The 18,290-nt window shown below is 42.3% G+C and overlaps 1 protein-coding gene across 2 annotated transcripts in view; it reads right to left on the reverse strand.

The window, feature by feature from the left end:
• Positions 1-18,290, reverse strand: part of LOC111149317 (adducin 1) — an 88,067-nt gene that overhangs the window by 32,864 nt on the left and 36,913 nt on the right. For both annotated transcript variants that reach the window (XM_022506315.1, XM_022506314.1), the window contains exons 2-3: positions 12,631-12,845; positions 7,489-7,651 (exon numbers count right to left, since the gene is read on the reverse strand). In XM_022506315.1, coding sequence (XP_022362023.1) covers positions 7,489-7,651; positions 12,631-12,825 — 358 coding nt within the window. In that variant the 5' untranslated portion in view covers positions 12,826-12,845. The remainder of the gene's footprint in view (positions 1-7,488; positions 7,652-12,630; positions 12,846-18,290) is intronic.

Below are 18,290 nucleotides of genomic sequence, written 5' to 3' on the forward strand. Positions count from 1 at the left end.
ATTTTAACTGGAGTTGTGGTCTCAGGGTTGTGGGATCAAACCCTACATGGGCTCTGTGCCCAGGGCAGGATCTCCTTGTTATTCTTTCCCTCCTCCTTGCCATAACCCTCAGCCCCTCCCTCCTCTTGCAAGAGCTCCCTTTCTCTAAAATAAATAAATGAATAACATCTTTTAAAAAAGGAAGGAAAAAAGAAAACTCCAGACCCAGATGACATCACTGTGAATTCTACCATATATTTAAGTAAAAAATACCAATTCCATAAAAACTCTTCTCAAAAGTTCTACACAAGTTCTTCCAGAAACACTTTCCAATTCACTCTATCAGGCCCAGCATCACCTTGATATCAAAACCAGAAAAAGACACTGTGTTACGTGAGAAAAAAGACGAGTATCTCCCATGAACGCAGACTAAAAATTACTTAGCAAAATTTCAGCAAATAGTCCAGCAATAAACAGACAGACTAACACATCATGATGGTGGCAAAAAGGGATTATCTCAGGCATACAAAATTGGTTCAGCATTCAAGAAAGCAATAAATAGGGGCATCTGGGTGGCTCAGTGGATTAAGCCTCTGCCTTCAGCTCAGGTCATGATATCAGGGACCTGAGACCGAGCCCCACATCGGGCTCTCCACTCAGCGGGGAGCCTGCTTTCCCCTCTCTCTATGTCTGCGTCTCTGCCTACTTGTGATCTATCTCTCTGTCAAATAAATAAATAAAATCTTTTTTAAAAAAAGGCAATAAATATAATTCACTATACTGAATTAAAGAAGAAAAACCAATCATTTTAATAGATACAGAAAGAGCATTTCACAAAATTCAACATCCATTTAGGATAAAAGCACTCCACAAATTAGGAATACAAGTGTCCTCAACTTGATAAGAGACATCTACCAAAAAAACTACCAGGAACCAGCATAATGACAAAAGACTGAATGTTTCTCTCCCAAAATCAAGAAGTATGCAAGGATGTATACTCTGGCATTCTTACTGAATACTGGCAATTCTCACCCATGCAATAAGGCAAGAAAAAGGAAAACAAACAAGCAAAAACATACATACAGAGAAGGAAGGGGGGAAAAAAAGTATCTGCATGACTCCTCATTACATGTTGCTAAATTTGAATCTTTTCTTTAATTATAAACGATCTTAAGCAAACAGAAGAACATCGAGAACAATAAAAAAAACCCACCTATTATCTTGATTTAACACAGGTCAACATTTACTTTAGATCTTTAATTCTTAAAAACGGTCTTTTAGAAGATTTTCAGAAGATGGTAGCAGTGAGTACAGTTTTTCAATCTTATTAAATCTCTATCCCGACCCTGCACAAAAAAATTAGCTACACAAACTAAGATAGCAAAGCGAAAACCTAAGGGTGATACCTATAACACTAGGTAATAAGGTAGAGTGATGAAACAAAAAATATAACTGGGTAGGGTTGACATACAGTGTAGGACATCATCATCTCTGAAGGAAGAAGCAGAAGGAACCATAGACCATTTGCCAAACTCCCAAAAGAACCACCAGGAACTCACTACAATAAGCTCAGAGGGCCAATTTGAGCAGCTGAGACCAGGAGTTCTGCCACTTAAATCCTTAAAAAAATTTTCCAAACTAGCCATTTAAAACTGACTTTCAGGACAAAGTCTCACACAAAGAAATCTGTGGTAATTAGAACCCAAACTGACTAACACAGAACTATAAAGAAAACAGAGGTGAAGAATCCAGATAAAAACAAGGAAGGGGAATAGAATCCAATCGCTTCAATAAACTGCCATATTTTTTGGCACTTCACAAAAACAACGAAGAGGGAGCTCTAGAGCCATGACATTAGAAAAGCTTTTCTGGGGGGTCCCTGGGTGGCTCAGTCCTTAAGCCTCTGCCTTTGGCTCAGGTTGGGATGGAGCCCCATATCAGGGTCCCTGCTTAGCAGGAAGCCTGCTTCTCTCTCTCTCTCCCACTCCCCCTGCTTGTATTCCTTCTCTTGCTGTCTCTCTCTCTGTGTCAAACAACAAAATCTTTAAAAAAAAAAGAAAAGAAAAGAAAAAGAATAAAAGAAACACTTTTCTGAACCAGAATCCTTCAAGAAAACTAATTTCATGTAAAAATGAAAAGAAAAGGGGGCACCTGGTTGGCTCAGCTGGTTGTCTGACTTTGGCTTGGGTCATGATCTCAGGGTCCTGGGACTGAACTACAATGCTGGGCTCTGCAGGCAATCTGCTTGTCCCTCTCCCTCTTGCTCTGTCCCTCCCTCCCCCTGCTTGTGCTCTCTAAAATAAATAAACAAAAATATTTAAAAAAAAAATGAACAGAATACCATGATCAAATACCATACAAAAATTCTATCAAGAAAAAAGAGCAGAATCACATCCCTACAGATAATGAAAACACACAAGAAAGACATGTCCACAAAACAGATGAAAACTATAACCTGTTATTTCATAACATGGTAAAGAAAGTATTAAAATAATAAAAGATACAAAAAAAACCACTTAATATAATCAGAAAAACTCAGAAATGAGGGCTAGAACATAAAAGGAATTAGATATAAATGAAAAAATAATTTTAAAAATACTAAACTCAAAGTAGGAGAAGAGAATGTAAAGAGAATTTTTTTAAATCATAAAGAAATGAAGCAATAAATAGGTCTTCAGAACAAGTGACAGTCAAGGAAGACAAACTCCAACATGCACACAACAGCATCTGGGCAGTAGGAAACAAAAGGGAACAGGATAAACACTAAAAACCAATTCAATGTTCCTAGAATACAAAAGATCTGGAAGACCACGTCGTCTGAGAAAATTAACCCAGGATGACCAACGCTAAGACATATATTCTGGTTAAAACTGCTCGCCTCTAAAGAAAAAAAAAGTACTCTGAACATCCAGCAAAAGAGACCAAGTCACTTAAGTGGAAAGACTATCTTCAATTTTAACAGCAGTGCTTTGAGGCTGAAGAAAATCATTTAAGATTCATAAAATCGAAAATATGAGTCTAGGGTCTAACTAACCAAACCAAATTAATACTGCCATATAAAGGCCAGCATGCAAGAACTCAAAGTATTGTTTCCACAAGCATTTTCTGAGAAGGCTACTAGAGAAGGCACTTAAGACAACCAAAATGACTAGGAGTACACTGATACGAAGGCAATGGTGAGCATTAAATATATATTTGTTACAGAATTAAGTTACTAATTATAATACTAAATGAGTGTTGTAAGAGGGAAATGATATCATGTCACGGTTATATGCTGACAACACAGAATGGAACTATTTTCAATCATGAAGAGGGAACATAATATTGGTAGGGTATCGCTATTGTGTGTGATACATGGGAAAAACAAATGAGTGATCATGTAATATTCTGGTTTTGTTATTCCTGTTGTCCTTAAAAACCAGAATTTTTGTTGTGGAAGAGAGGAAAATAAGGGTTAGAGGAGATCAGGTAAAAACCCCTTAGTACTGAATTTTAAATAGAATTATAATTCCACTATATACTTAAAATTCCAACATTCAACAGTATGCCATATAATTCATAAGGTAATAATATATTTCCTACCTCTATCCACTAAAAAGGCCTAGAAAGAATGACTAATCCAGCTCACTGCTACTGTACCCAGCAATGTACCCACTGCTATAATACCTAGACTAATTTCCATTTCCCACAAAAAGAAATTAAAGATTTCTTTTTGAAATGGCCAATTCCAGACCTGGGGCAGGAAATATACTCAGGGAGCCTAGAACATCTCCTTGTAGGGGATGGCATGGAAAGTCAAAGACTACTAGGCTCAGGGGTCAACCTGAAGGGACTTCCACCAGTCAGAAAGGTTAACTGCAATGTTATGAAACTCATTAAATATACTGAAATCTATGAAATAATACCAAAATATAACAGTTGGTCATCTTAGAAACAATGACAGGAAACCAACTTATTTTGAAAAGGTTTACTTTTCCCATATAAACCATACCACTGGGTAACCAAAAATAGTTGAGAGAAAGCTCCTTTTCTTGTGTGCAAGCCTGAGTTTTTTTTTTAAAGATTTTATTTATTTATTTGAGAAAGAGAGGGAAAGCGAGAGAGAGAGAGAAAAGAGTGCATGCACACTAGCGGGGGGGTGGGGGAGGCAGGTGCAACGGGAGAGGGAGAAAGAGACTCAGGTTGCTCAGACAATGGACAATGCAGAGGTCTATCCCAGGACCCTGGGATCATGACTTGAGCTGAAGGCAGACGCTTAACCAACTGACCCACACAGCTGCCCCAAGCCTGATTTCAATAGATGACAATGAGGAAACTGCTCCGCAACGTGTGAAACTCCAACCCAGAAACAGATCATCTACAAATAATTTAGCAAGACATTCCCCTCAAACATGCAATGACTGATGGGGAAGAGGGTGGCCCCTTTCCAGCCATGCCCCATTTCCAGGGAAGTTGCTCTTTACAGAAATAGTCTAGTTAATAAATACAAAGGAGGAATGATGGTATTAAAATATCTCCATCTTGGAATCTTTATTAAATTAATGGACCTCCATCTTGAGAATCAATAGCTGCTAACAAGGCAAAAAGGAACCGCCAGACTATGTACCCACTGTCAGAACACAGAACCGCCTACAGAGAGTAGGCTTTGCCAGAAAGCTGAATCCAAACACAGTCAAGCATCTAGATCCAACTACCAACTTGCTATAAACTTGGAAGACCAAAGAACAAGGATAGGAGTACCATGGAGATGGAATCAGCAAAATTCAGGCTGTAGCAAATTCTGCAGGTCAACAAACCCATTTTTTTTAAGAGTTTATCTATTTATTTGTCATAGAGAGAGAGAGAACAATTAGGGGGAGCAGCAAGCAAAGGGAGAAGCAGGCTCCCCGCTGAGCAAAGAGCCCCATGCAGGACTTGATCCCAGGACCCAAAGGCAGACACTTAATGGACTGAGCCACCCAGGCATCCCTCTTTATTTTTTTTGAAGACTTATTTATTTATTTGAGACAGAGGGAGAGACAGCGCGCAAGCACAAGCACGGGGAGGGGCAGAGGGAGAGAGAGAGAGACCCAAGCAGTCTCCTCTCCTCACTGAGCAAGGAGCCTGATGGCAGGCTCCATCTCTCAATTCTGAGATCATGACCTAAGCCGAAATCAAGAGTTGGTTGCTCAACTGACCTAGCCACCCAGGCACCCCTCCTCCTTACACTTTGAGTTTAAAGAAAATGGTTTTGGGGAGCCTGGGTGGTTTGCTCAGTTGGGCGTCTGACTCTTGGTTTCGGCTCAGGTCATGATCTCCCAGTCATGAGACTCAGCCTTGCATCAGGCTCTGAGCTCAGGGAGAAGTCTGCTTGATATTCTCTCCCTTTCCCTTTCCCCCTTCCCAAAATGGGCACCCGCTCCTCTCTAAAAATAAACCTTAAAAAGAGAGAGAAAGGGGTAAATTGTAGCCTGAAAAAGGTTAAAGAAAAAGTACTAAAAATAGATGAAAACTAAACCCTAGTATTTCGGGATGACCATTTGGGCAATGAAACCATGAAGAAGAGCAAGGCAGTGGTTACAAGTCAAGACAGAGGTTCCTGGGATGCCTGGCTGGCTCAGCTAGCGGAGAATGTAACTCTTGATCTCCAGGTTGTGAGATGGAACCCCACGTTGGGTGTAGCAAATACTTAAAAGTAAAATAAATAGATCTACGTATTGAGCATCAATGGCTACTAACAACACCTGGGTAGCTCAGTCCGTTAAGCATCTGGCTTCAGCTCAGATGTTGAGCTCAGCATCTTGGGATCGAGCCCTGCACTGTTGGCCTCCCTGCTCAGTGGGGAGTCTGCTGGTCCTTCTGCCTCTCCCTCTGCTTGTGCTCTATGAAATAAATTCTATTAAAAATTATTAAATAATTTTTTTAAACAAAATAAAACCTTTAAGAAAGATGGCATTTCCTTCTGAGAGGATGATAGGGGAGAGGCAATCAATCAATACCTTTAATTTCTTTCTTAACCCAGGTGGGAGCGGTAAAGGTATAACACCTGAATGCCACTTGTAAGCTGTATACCATTTGTTCTATGCCATCTATACATAGCTTACAACAAAAGTTGTACTACTTTGTTTTTAAATTTGTACTCTTAAGAAACATACTATTAGATATAATTAAAATTAATTAGATTTCTTCCTCTTTTTTTTTTAAATTTATTTAACAGACAGAGATCACAAGTAGGTAGAGAGGCAGGCAGAGACAGAAAGAGGGGAAGCAGGCTCCCTGCCGAGCAGAGAGCCTGACACAGGGCTCGATCCCAGGACCCTGGGATCATGACCTGAGCCGAAGGCAGAGGCTTCCACCCGCTTTCTAACCCCCAGATTTCTTTCTCTTTTTTGGTGTGGCATTATTGCAACAAAATTTCCTTTTCTCTAATTATAAGACAATATGCAAGTAAATACATTACATCACCCTTTTATCTAATACATATGAGACAGCACTAGAATCCATGAAGAATCCTGTGAAAATAAGAAAATCTGACTACGGTTTGACTTCAGAGTAAAACCTTAGCTAGTAAATGTCCATCACTCGCTGGACATTAACAATGCATCACTCTGATGGGTGTCGGTCAACTTCTGAGAATACCATGGAACTGACAGGTAAGTAGCCAACGCCTGGTGACCGAACAGAAAGCACTGGTGCACGCTGGCCCATCAGAAGCTGACTAGCCAAATACAGCTGTCAGGCATCGGTCCAGCACGCAGCACAAAGGTCAGAGTGGCTGACGCTCATGCTGCCCTGGGTTCACCCTGTCACGTTAACATTTACAAGTCCAACAGCCACAGCAACGCTCCTCCACCTCTGCATGCTAACCATTCTTTGCTCACGGTCACCCATCCAGTATTTCCCAATCGGCTTGCTTTTGGAATGTCTGTCTCTCACCCATTTACAAGCAGCAGTAAGGAGTGGCAGATAAGAAATGCTGGCCTGGCTGAAATAAGTTCAGGCAAACTGATGTGCTCTTCCACAAGCACTGTTTCTGAGTATTTTTAGTTCACAAAGGGTCTGTGAAGTCACACAAAAAGTCCATCAGCCTGAGAAAGAACAGTCCTATTGGCTCATAAAAAAGGGAGCCATCTAGGGATGCCTACAGTGGCTCAGTCGTTAAGCATCTGCTGTTGAGCGTCTGCCTTCAGATCAGGTCATGGTCCCAGGATCCTACAATGGAGCCCCACATAGGGCTCCCTGCTCAGCAGAGATCCTGCTTCTCCCTCTCTCTCCCACCCTCTGTGCATACACACACTCTCTCAAATAAATAAGTAAAACTTTAAGAAAAAATAAAAATAAATTTTAAAAAAGGGAGCCCTCTACCTTCAAGACATTTTCAGACTTACAGCCTTTCACTGTGACTAAAACATTAATTTTCAAAAAACTCAATTCTGTGTATCACAATGTACACCAATCAACTTCCCATAAGAACAGGAAATTTAGCCTACAAAATGACCGAATGGGTGCAGAGAGTCAGGAACTACTCACTCATGTTCAAGGCCGCCATCCCCCCTTGCGGAGCTGCGGGGTATACATTCGGTACGTTCGCGGTCATGAAATCTGCAATCTGCTGTAGCGCCAAAAGGCCTGTGGGGTTCTTCCCCTTCTTAAATTGTTCCTGTATCATTGATTCCAACTCTTCACAGAAAGCCTAGCAAAAGGCAAATGAGAACAGTGAGACACTATCTCTCTTCCATGCCTTGGGAAGGCAGAGGTAACTAACACACAGACTACCTTTTTGTTTCTTTTCATCCAGGGCTAGAAAAGTAAATGGATATTCTCATATATTACCACTTGGAGCATCAATTGCTACATTATTTCTAGAAAGTAATGTAAATAATACAAAAGCTTAAAAATCTTAACATTCTATCACTAATAATCTTTTTGAAAGAAATAATTAGGGATATACTCAAAGATGAATTCATATGGATGTTAGTTCCAGCAGGACTGACAAAAGAGAAGCAGGTAACAGTCGACATATGAAACAGTAGAAATATGAATACACACACAGTTCCACCTTATAATGGACATGGTCCATCTATGCACACGGTCAACATGAAAGGCTGAGCAAAATTAAATGACATAAAATTGCTCTTCATATATTTTTGATTGTGAAATGGTTGTAAAGCAACAGAATCTTTTTTTTTTTAAGAGTTTATTTATTTATTTGACAGACAGAGATCACAAGTAGGCAGAGAGGCAGGCAGAGAGAGGGAGAAGGCGGCTCTCCACGGAGCAGAGAGCCCGATGCAGGGCTTGATCCCAGGACCCCAGGATCATGACCTGAGCCGAAGGCAGAGGCTTTAACCCACTGAACCACCCACGCGCCCCAGAATCCGTGTTTTTAAGAGTGAATACGTATCTAAACATAGAACACTAAATACATCCAAATGTTTACTATAATGATCTCAGTGATGGAATTATTAGCAATTTTCATGTTCTACTTTGTGCTTCTCAGTATTTTCTTCAAAATAGTTTTTTCTCAAAATAGATTCTATTAATCACTTTTTAGAAGTTGAAAAAGAAATCCTAAAACATTCATCCTTTATCAAATAATCCTAAATTTTTAAAAAAGATCCTAAACTAGGTAAAAGGATTAAATTGGGTGGATGGTGACTTTAATATAAAGTCACTACTTTAACAATACAGGTTAATTTATAGCTTTGCTTTCCCAAACCGTGTTGAAATAATTTTTCACATATCCTACAAAGAAATATCTTATCAGAGGTGCCTGGATTAAGTGCCTGCCTTCGGCTTGGGTCATGATCCCAGGACCCTGGGATCGAGCCCCACATAAGGTGCTCTGCTCAGTGGGAAGCCTGTTTCTCCCTCTCCCACTCCCCCTGCTTGTGTTCCCTCTCTTGCAGTGTCTCTGTCAAATAAATAAAATCTTTAAAAAAAAAAAAAAGTATCTTATCAAATAAATACTAGTTAAAATGAAAATGTGAGCTTGGGATGCCTGGGTGGCTCAGTCAGTTAAGCGCCTGCCTTCAGCTCGGGTCATGGTCCTGGGATCGAGTCCCATGTCAGGTCCTTGCTCAGCGGGGAATCTCCTTCTCACTCTGCTTGCTGCTCCCCCTGCTTATGCTCTCTCTCTCACTGACAAATAAATTTTTAAAAATCTTTAAAAAAAAAAAAAAAAGAAAAGAAAAGAAAAGAAAATATGAGCTCACTGAACGAACACCCACATCTGATTACAAACACTCCAAGGGTTTCTGGATGATTCCATATTCAACTTCTAGTTTTTCATTGCTTGAATGAAAAGCTGAAAAGACATAATGCCCAGGGATAGTCCAAGTATAGCTATCATTAGCTTGCAGGAAGCAAGCAATACATGTATTACACTTAATACAATGGTATAAAAGAATATAAGGAACCAGGAGTGGCTAGAGGAACCCCTATTTACCAATGACAAATGATGTCATAGATCATATTCTGTGGGAGTCAAGGAAGGAAGGGAAAGCTGACAGGGCTTTGACTGAAAAGAAGAAATAAACAAAACACAGTTACTCAGCCATCTTTGGTATCAATGGCAAAGGCAACGATCTAGACAGATATGCAGACACAGGATAAAGGGATACAGACAGATCCAGAAGCCTCACTAAAGGTCACAGAGTATGCTGGGCACAGAGGACAACAGTTGCATAAAACAAGCTCCCTGCCCTCACAGGCCCTCAACCTGAAAAATCAAACCCTCTCTTTCCACCGTTTCCAAATCCACAGATGTATCTATGGGAAGCTCAGTTCAACACGCATGTACAATGTATGTACACGACACCACAATTCAGCCCACGTACACAGTGCAACACATGTTTAAGTCCCAGGTGCTGTTCTAGGCACTGAAGATATACAGCTAGAAAAAAATAGTCCTTGCCATTAAGGAACCTAAAGCTTAGCATATAACACACAAAAAGAAAACCACAGTGTAAGAAGCCCTCAGTATCCACAGCCGCCCTGATGCCCTACATGTGCGGTAAGGAGCTGAGCACAGCAGAGGCCGATGAGGGCCTGGAGCCACCCAGCCAGATCCCAGAGTCTACTCCAGCCAGCACTCACGGCCAGTGACCTTGTGTGCTTCGTTGGTCCTAAATACTGGTGGTTCAACATCCACACCCTCACCTCTCAGCAAACGGCCCGCCTCTCCTCTAGTGACCCTGTCATCCAATCACCCAGGCCTCCCATGTGCATGATCATGTCCTACATGTGCTCTTTCCTAGTAACTGTGCCCCAAGTATGGGTTCCCCTCCTAGCTTCCAACTCACCCTTTCTTCAACTCCATCGTGACCCTAACACTGGTCCACCATCCCTTACCTTCCCTGTGTCCTGACCTCCCTCACCCACTTAGAGCCTTGGTTTAACATTATAATCATTCCCTTGCTCACACCTGCACTCTCTACCATTTCACCTGGGAATACCCCAACCCTGGTTAAATTCAACCCTTCACTCTGTCTATTCATGCTGCTGAAAGTGGCTGGAGCAGGGGGATCATGCTGTATCGTCCCACTATAAATTCATGACCCTAACCTGAGTGTGCCCTTCACACTAACCCAAAGACAGCCCATCCCCTCACCCACTCTCACACCTATCTGGGCCCGTTCTCAGCAGGTGACCCCACTGATGATTCCCTGAGAGCAGAGGATCAACCTGAAGAAAACTCTCCAGCTCCCTCCGGGATCTATGCAACCATCAGCATCTGTGCCCACAGGGTGGGCTTTCCCACTCCGTGAAGTGGCTCAACTCCTGCGCTCCTAAAACCAAGAATCCAGCACCTGGACATCCCTAGGAAGCAATTCCAGGCTTTCTGGTCTTTCAGCTTATGTCCTTTCTCTGTTTCAGGGTCCCACACTGCATTCAGATCGTCACAGTTGATGCTGACTATGTCTGTCCTCGACGACCTGTGGATGGGGGCCTGCATAGCACCTGCACACAGTCGGTGCCATAAGTCAACTTTCTGCACTCTGCCCCCAGTGATGTTTCCTTCATTTCTTGTGGCTTTTACATAGGAAACTGCTCAAGCCTAAAATCTAAATGTTCTCTGATTCATTTTTAACTCTACCTCTTCCTCATCATCTATCAGCAAGTTCTACTGAACCTACCCTCAAAATAAAACTCAAAAATTACTGCCACCTCCTGCTTGGAAGATGGCTTTCTCTCTTGCCCCACACATTTTTTCTTTTACTTTTTTTTTTAAGTAGGCTCCACACCCAAAGTGGGGCTTGAACTCACGATCCTGAGATTAAGAGTCACATGCTCTACAGACCAAGCCAGCCAGGCACCCCTACAATACTCCTTCTATACCAAACCTTCAAAAATGAAATGACACCAGGGGCTCCTGGGTGATTCAGTCAGTTAAACATCTGACTCTTGATTTCAGCTCAGGTCATGATCTCAGGGTCGTGAGACTAAGCCCAAATTCGGCTTAAGATTCTCTTGCTCACGCTCCCCTCCCCCGCAACCCTCTGCTTGCATGTGTTCTTTCTCTAAGAATATATTAAACTAGCGCCATTCCTGCCTACAGCCCTCTGATGACTCTATTATACTCTGAATGCAAAACAAACTCCTAACCCGAACCTACATAGCCTTCCAGGACTTGCCCCCTCCCTGTCACCTACTGTGATCAGACCACACTGGTGCCTCGACTCTCCAAGCCCATCCAGCTCATCCCTGAGCTAGGGATTTCACTTGCTGCCCCTCAACTGGAACACTGGAACACCCCCATTCCTGCAGGGCTGGCTCCTTCCGCTCCCTTCCTCAGAGAGGCCTGTGCGAACCACCACTCAGTCCAATCACCCCACTGCTTCCTGCACTGCGCTTCTGTTTGATGTCTCTTGTTCACTTTCTTCCAGGAGGGTGTAAGGTCAGAAACTTGACCCAGCAGGTGCTCACACAGGTGTTATACTCATGTCCAAACTCACCAAGCTGTACACTTAAGATCTGCATAAATTCCTCTAAATTATACCTCCACAATATGTGAAGACTAATCATAACCAAACAAACAAAATCTCTTAGAACATTTATTTGTCCTGTTCACTGCTAACTCTCCAGGTTCCTTGAGCAGCATGTAAAAGACAAACATTAAAAGAATTCCATGAGTATCTCCCTAATAACACTCCGAAGCTTTAAGGGAACAAGATCAGAAGGGAAAAAGAAATGAAGCACACACAAGGGCAGCAGCAGCAACACAAGGAAGTGATGGAGACAGAACTCCTTTACGTAAGGACATGAACAGAACACAGAGGGCATGCTTGTGGCTTAAAGTGCTGGTGTCACTAGAGGAAAAACCAATCAATGATGAGGTCCTATTGAGGCCTACCAAGTGCCCAGCACCAGGGGAGGGGGCCTAGAGGTAACAGTAATTTTTAAACAGTTCGAAAAACAAAGAGACTCTATGGAGAAGTAGGGAGAGAATAAAAAGGAGAAGCCAGCACCTCCTCTCCTTTATGACAATGAAGATCTTTCATTTATTCTGCCTGATAACTTGAACTGAATGGAATTCTTTCCCCAGCCATGCACATACACACAAGGCAAGAATTTCCTGGGTGGAAATGCAGGCACTCTGGCATGCACAACAGAGCTAAGAGCTGAAGCCTCAGAGAAGGAAGAAGACCCTTGTGCAGCAAGAAGGCTTACAGGACTCTGCAGGATCATGGACACCCTCTTCTTCTGCTCCATCATGTTGAAGTCCTGGCGAAGATCCGGTGCCATGTTCCTCTCTCGCAAGTACTCCGGGTTGTTTTCATCCACCCTGTCAAAGTACCGCTCCTTGTGCGGGGCGGTGGTCGGGGGTGGTGAGGTCACCACCGCGGCACGAGAGTCCCCATTCATGGCACAATCTTTCTCAGTTCCTACAGAATCAACATACAAGAAAGTCTTGTGTTTGAATCAATGTCCAACAGCATTTCATCACAAGCACATCAGCCTGGCAAACACAGCCTTCAGTGTGAGAACGTCAGGAGTGACTGAGTCAGAGCCATCACGTGCGAGGTATCTTTGTGGCCTCGGAGGCACACACCAGCCATCTCCCACCCTTCTACAGACCAACGGCATTTTTTGTCCTCGCCATTGTTCTTTGGCAGACAACAGGAAAACAAGCTCACAAAGCTATTGTATCCTCTGTCAAACTGAAAAAGAATTAGATACTGAATTTTTTAAAAAGAGTTTACTTATTTGTCAGAGCAAGAGAGAGAGCACAAGCAGGAGAGCAGCCAGGCGAGGGAGAAGGAGAAGCAGACTCCACACTGAGCATGGAGCCTGATGCAGGACTTGATCTCAGGAACCTGGGATCATGACCTGAGCTGAAGGCAGACACCTAACCAACTGAGCCACCTAGGCAACCCTAGATACTGAATTTTGACAAGATAGTTTAAGTCACGATCCTGTCCCATACAGAAAGGACCTACCAGGAGAAGCACAGTTCATTTCCAGAGAAATCTGATTTATGATATTTTCCTGAAAATGTGTTAGTAGTGATTTTGCAAAGGATTCTCCAAACGGATCAATAAGAAAGAAGCTACTCACACACCTAAATTCATGCAAACAGGAAATGCTCCTCATCAGATCACCTTTTCAGTTCAAAAAAGAGCAGGTACTGAAAACATCAACATGCACTCTTCTGTGACTAAAAGATGCCCAAATGACTCAAATTTAAAAGTCTATTATTATGGCTACTTACTTACACTCTTTTTAATCCCAATCTTTTCTTTGAAATGATGTTCAAATACTAAATTATATTCATCTTTAACTACTAAATCACTAAAGAGCACCCTTTACTAAGCATAGAAATAATTTCGTTTCTATTGTTGACAACTTAGTGTTTACTGAGCATCTACTACATCTCACCACTGTGCTAGGTACAAAAAGCAACAGGACACTGTGCTCACATTGGGGAAGCTGGGCTCCCTGACTCATGAGAAGGGAAGAGGGACTGGATCAGAAGTCATCAGCACAGAGACAACAGCAAACGTTGGAGAGGAGAGAAACTGGCTAGTGGAATGCATAGTGGGAAGGAACAGAACTAGCACCTGGGCAAGTCCCTAGCACTTGGCAGTATACAAAGAGACAATTTTGAATCAATTAAGAACAAGAAGGAAAGGAGGAAGAAACAAGGTGAGAAAGACTCAGGAGCCACAGGCAGAGTTTTGATGGTGAGGAAGAGTTCCTCAGGCCACACAGGATGAACAAGGAAAAGATTTTAAAGATTCGATTAAAGGAGCTATTTAAATGCAATCTGTGTCCCTTCCTTACACGGCACACAAATATTGATTCCAAATAGAGCACAGGCCTAAATGGAACAGCAAAATCTATCAAATTCTCAGAAGAAAACACAGGAGTAAATCTATGAGACTTCAGGTCAGGCACAGTTTCATATGACATCAAAAGGACAAGCAACAGGATGAAAAAAAGAGATAAACTGGACTTCTTTAAAAATGTGCTTCAAAGGACACATGAATAAAAAGACAGCTACAGAATGGGAGGAGTATTTGAAAATCATTTATCTTTGAAGAGATCTACACCCAGAATATATAAAGAACACTTACAACTTAATCATTACAATCACAATTTTTTTTAAAAAGCCTGGGGGCACCTGGGTGGCTCAGTGGGTTAAATAAAGCCTCTGCCTTCAGCTCAGGTCATGATCCCAGAGTCCTGGGATCGAGCCCTGCATAGGTCTCTTTGCTCAGCAGGGAGCCTGCTTCCTCCTCTCTCTCTGCCTGCCTCTCTGCCTACTTGTGATCCGTCTGTCAAATAAATAAATAATAATTTTTTGAAAAAAAGCCTGAAAACCATCCCGTGGCCTACAAGAACCAAGCAGCTAACACTGCCCACATCCCTGACGCACAGAATCATGAGACGTGAATAAGAAGATAATGACTGGGGGGGGGAGGGGGCCTGGGTGGCTCAGTAGGTTAAAGCCTCTGCCTCCGGCTCGGGTCATGATCTCAGGGTCCTGGGATCGAGCCCTGCATCGGGCTCTCTGCTCAGCAGGAAGCCTGCTTCCTCCTCTCTCTCTGCCTGCCTCTCTGCCTACTTGTGATCTCTGTCTGTCAAATAAATAAATAAAATCTTAAAAAAATAAAAAAGAAGATAATTACTTGGATCACCTGGGTGGCTTAGTCAGTTGGGCCACTGCCTTCAGCTCAGGTCATGATCCCAGGGTCCTGGGATCGAGTCCTGCAACGGGCTCCTTGCTTGGCGGAGCCCGATGCCTCTGCCTCTGCCTGCCTATGCGCTTGTGCTCTCAATCTCTCTCTCTGACAAATAAATAAATAAAAATCTTTAAAAAAAAAAAAAAGAAGAAGAAGAAGAAGATAATGACTTGAAGCTGGGAAGTACCAGCAGGTTTGCTGTGCTGTCACAGAGCATGGACACAATGGTGGGGAGGGGAGGGGAGTCCATTGGCTCTCACTTGTGCTCATGCTCTCGCTCCCCTGTATATGGATACACTCGTGTTTTCCTCACTTCACGGATGAGGGAACTCAGGTCACTCGGCTAGGAAGCAGCAGGACTAGGATTCAAACTGCAGGCCACCTGGCGGGTTCTTAATCTCTAAGCCACACTGTAAATAGTGAGGAAGACCAGGCAAAAGCTGCAGTGCGGGGGTACAATGGCCCCAAAGGGATGGGAAGGGAGGAAATCAAGAGCCTGAGATTCTGCATCTCTCAGGAGCTCCCAAGTCATACCGGTGTCACTGAACTTGGACCACAATGGGAACGCAAGGCTTTAAAGAAGAGTTCATTTAAAAAATATCTTATGGTACCAACAGTCAAAGAATCAGTTGGAGGAAACTCCCCCCCCCTTCTTTTTAAGACAGATCAATCTGGATATTGCTCTTCCGAAACCTAAAGATATGACAGAACTAACAGTATGCTTAAAGTAACACTATTTTAAGGACTGAAAGTATGAAAACAATTAGGGACTAAAAGTCAACACAGAATAAATAAACCAAGGACCTGGACGTAATCTTTAAAACTTACTCTTCTCTAAATGTATCCTCTAAATTTGCAGTTTAATTTGTTCACTTTAACCTAGTTTGTTCCTAAAGATTGATGCAAAGAACAAAACAAAGGTTGTCTGACATTTCTTCATCAGAGGGAAATGAAGCTGAACATCACGAGCCAATAACACAAAAACTCTACTTCAGTGTTTCAGAAACAAGAAAAGGGGAAGAACACACAGTACTGTTATTTCTCTATCACTAAACGAGGCCAATCTGAAGCCATTCTCACCAGAAAGTATGGACCCGGAAACACCCTCTTCTTGTCCCAGAGCTGACGCACGATGTCTTTGAAAAGTGAGATAAGGCAGAGACTGCTCTTTTTATGAGGAGCTGCTGTGTGAATGTGTCAGATGAGGACTGCAGTCTAGCTACGCACGTGTTCCTTCCTTCAATAAGAAGTCTATACACTTAAATCAAAGTACACATATTCTGAGCCCAGTAATCAAGAAAAAACATCATTCTATTGTTAAAGCACAAAACTGTACTTAGTTTTTGTCAGTTATGCCTTCAGGTTTCATTAACCTAGTTTTTAAGAGCATGTTAAGGCAGCCAAGTTTTCTAGAAAGATCTCTATAAGTAAGTTATTACTTAATCCAATTTTTTGGGAAAAAAAAAGGGAAAATGCAGATTTTAAAAAAATTTCTGGCAACATTAGAGTATTTTAAAAATTTTAAAAGGTATTAGGGCAACTGGGTGGCACAGCCAGGCATCCAGGTCTTGATTTCAGCTCAGGTCATGACCTAGAGGGCCAGAGACTGAGCCCTGCTTCAAGCTCCACACTCTGTAGGGAGCCGGCTAGAGACTCTCTCTCTCCCTCTCTGCCCCTCCCCCGACGCTTGCTCGGGCTCTCTATAAATCTCTTAAAACAATAACTGAAATGCCCACCTGTTAACATCTAACAGTATACAAGTCAATACTATTGTGACCAATATTTGTGACCAATATTTGGTCACAAAATCAATATTAAAATCTGCTCAATGCAGTATTATGAAGCTATAAAGATTTTTGGCAGGGCGCCTGGATGGCTCAGTAGGTTGGGCCTCTACCTTCAGCTCAGGTCAAGGTCTAGGGGTCCTGGGATTGAGCCCCGTGTCGGGCTCTCTGCTCAGCAGGAAGCCTGCTTCCTCCTCCCCCTCTGCCTGCCTACTTGTGATCTCTGTCAAATAAATAAATAAAATCTTTTTAAAAAAAAGAAAAAAGATTTTTGATATGACATACATAAAAGATTATAACATTTAAGTGAAAAACTATAAAATTCCCTAATCTTTTCAGTAATCCTATCACTACTATAATTACAATCACACAGACAAGATAATACAATGGCTAACTGTACTAAAGCTGAACAAACTGATTAAAGAAAAGTGCAGATCAGTGTTTCTCTATCTCGATATTCTAGCAAGCTGCTATCATTTTACCTGTATAAGAATTTTAAGATTTCACTAATCTTAATATGTCGCTACCTAAATCAAAGGAATCTCCGGGAACAATCCTTTCAAATAAACACATACACTCAACAGAACCCAAAAGTCTGGATGAACCCTGACAACCAACCCTGGTCTGTCCACATGAGAGCCCACACCCGACCGTGCCCACGTCACTCCTGGACACACAACAGCCTCCTAATTTGTTTCTCTACCTTGTCCCCCAACAACCCCCCACACCAAGCCATTCTCCCAGAGAGACCAGGAGTTTCAAAATTACGCCTAATGTCAGCACTCACTCCCCTGCTTAAAACCTGATGGCTAGGGGTGCCTAGGTGGCTCAGTTGTTAAGCGTCTGCCTTTGGCTCAGGTCATGATCCCAGGGTTCTGGGATCAAGCCCTGCGTCAGGCTCCCTGCTCAGTGGGAGGCCTGCTTCTCCCTCTCCCACTCCCCCTGTTTGTGCTCCCTCTCTCACTGTCTCTGTCAAATAAATAAATAAAAATTTTTTTAAAAAGCCTGATGGCTAATAACTTAGCTGAATCCTGATCTAAATCTAAAAATAACATTTGAGACAGTTAGACATTTGAACACCAACCAGACCTGGAAGGCATTAGAGAATTATTATTAAAAGTTTTAGGTGTGAAATTATTATGTTTATATTAGACATATAAGATACATAGAGAAATAGTTGTAGATGAAAGAGTATCTAGAATTTGCCTACAGCTTCTCTGGGGGGAGGGAGAGTACAGGTTACACAAAATAAACAAGACGGGCCACACACTAATAATGTTGAAGCTGGAGGAAGGATAAAGCAGGATTCACCACAGTACTCTATTTTTTTTTATTATGTTAGTCACCATACAGTACACCA

Source organism: Enhydra lutris, unplaced genomic scaffold, assembly GCF_002288905.1.
Source record: "Enhydra lutris kenyoni isolate GAN:26980312 unplaced genomic scaffold, ASM228890v2 scaffoldscaffold21, whole genome shotgun sequence".
Lineage (NCBI taxonomy): Eukaryota > Metazoa > Chordata > Mammalia > Carnivora > Mustelidae > Enhydra > Enhydra lutris.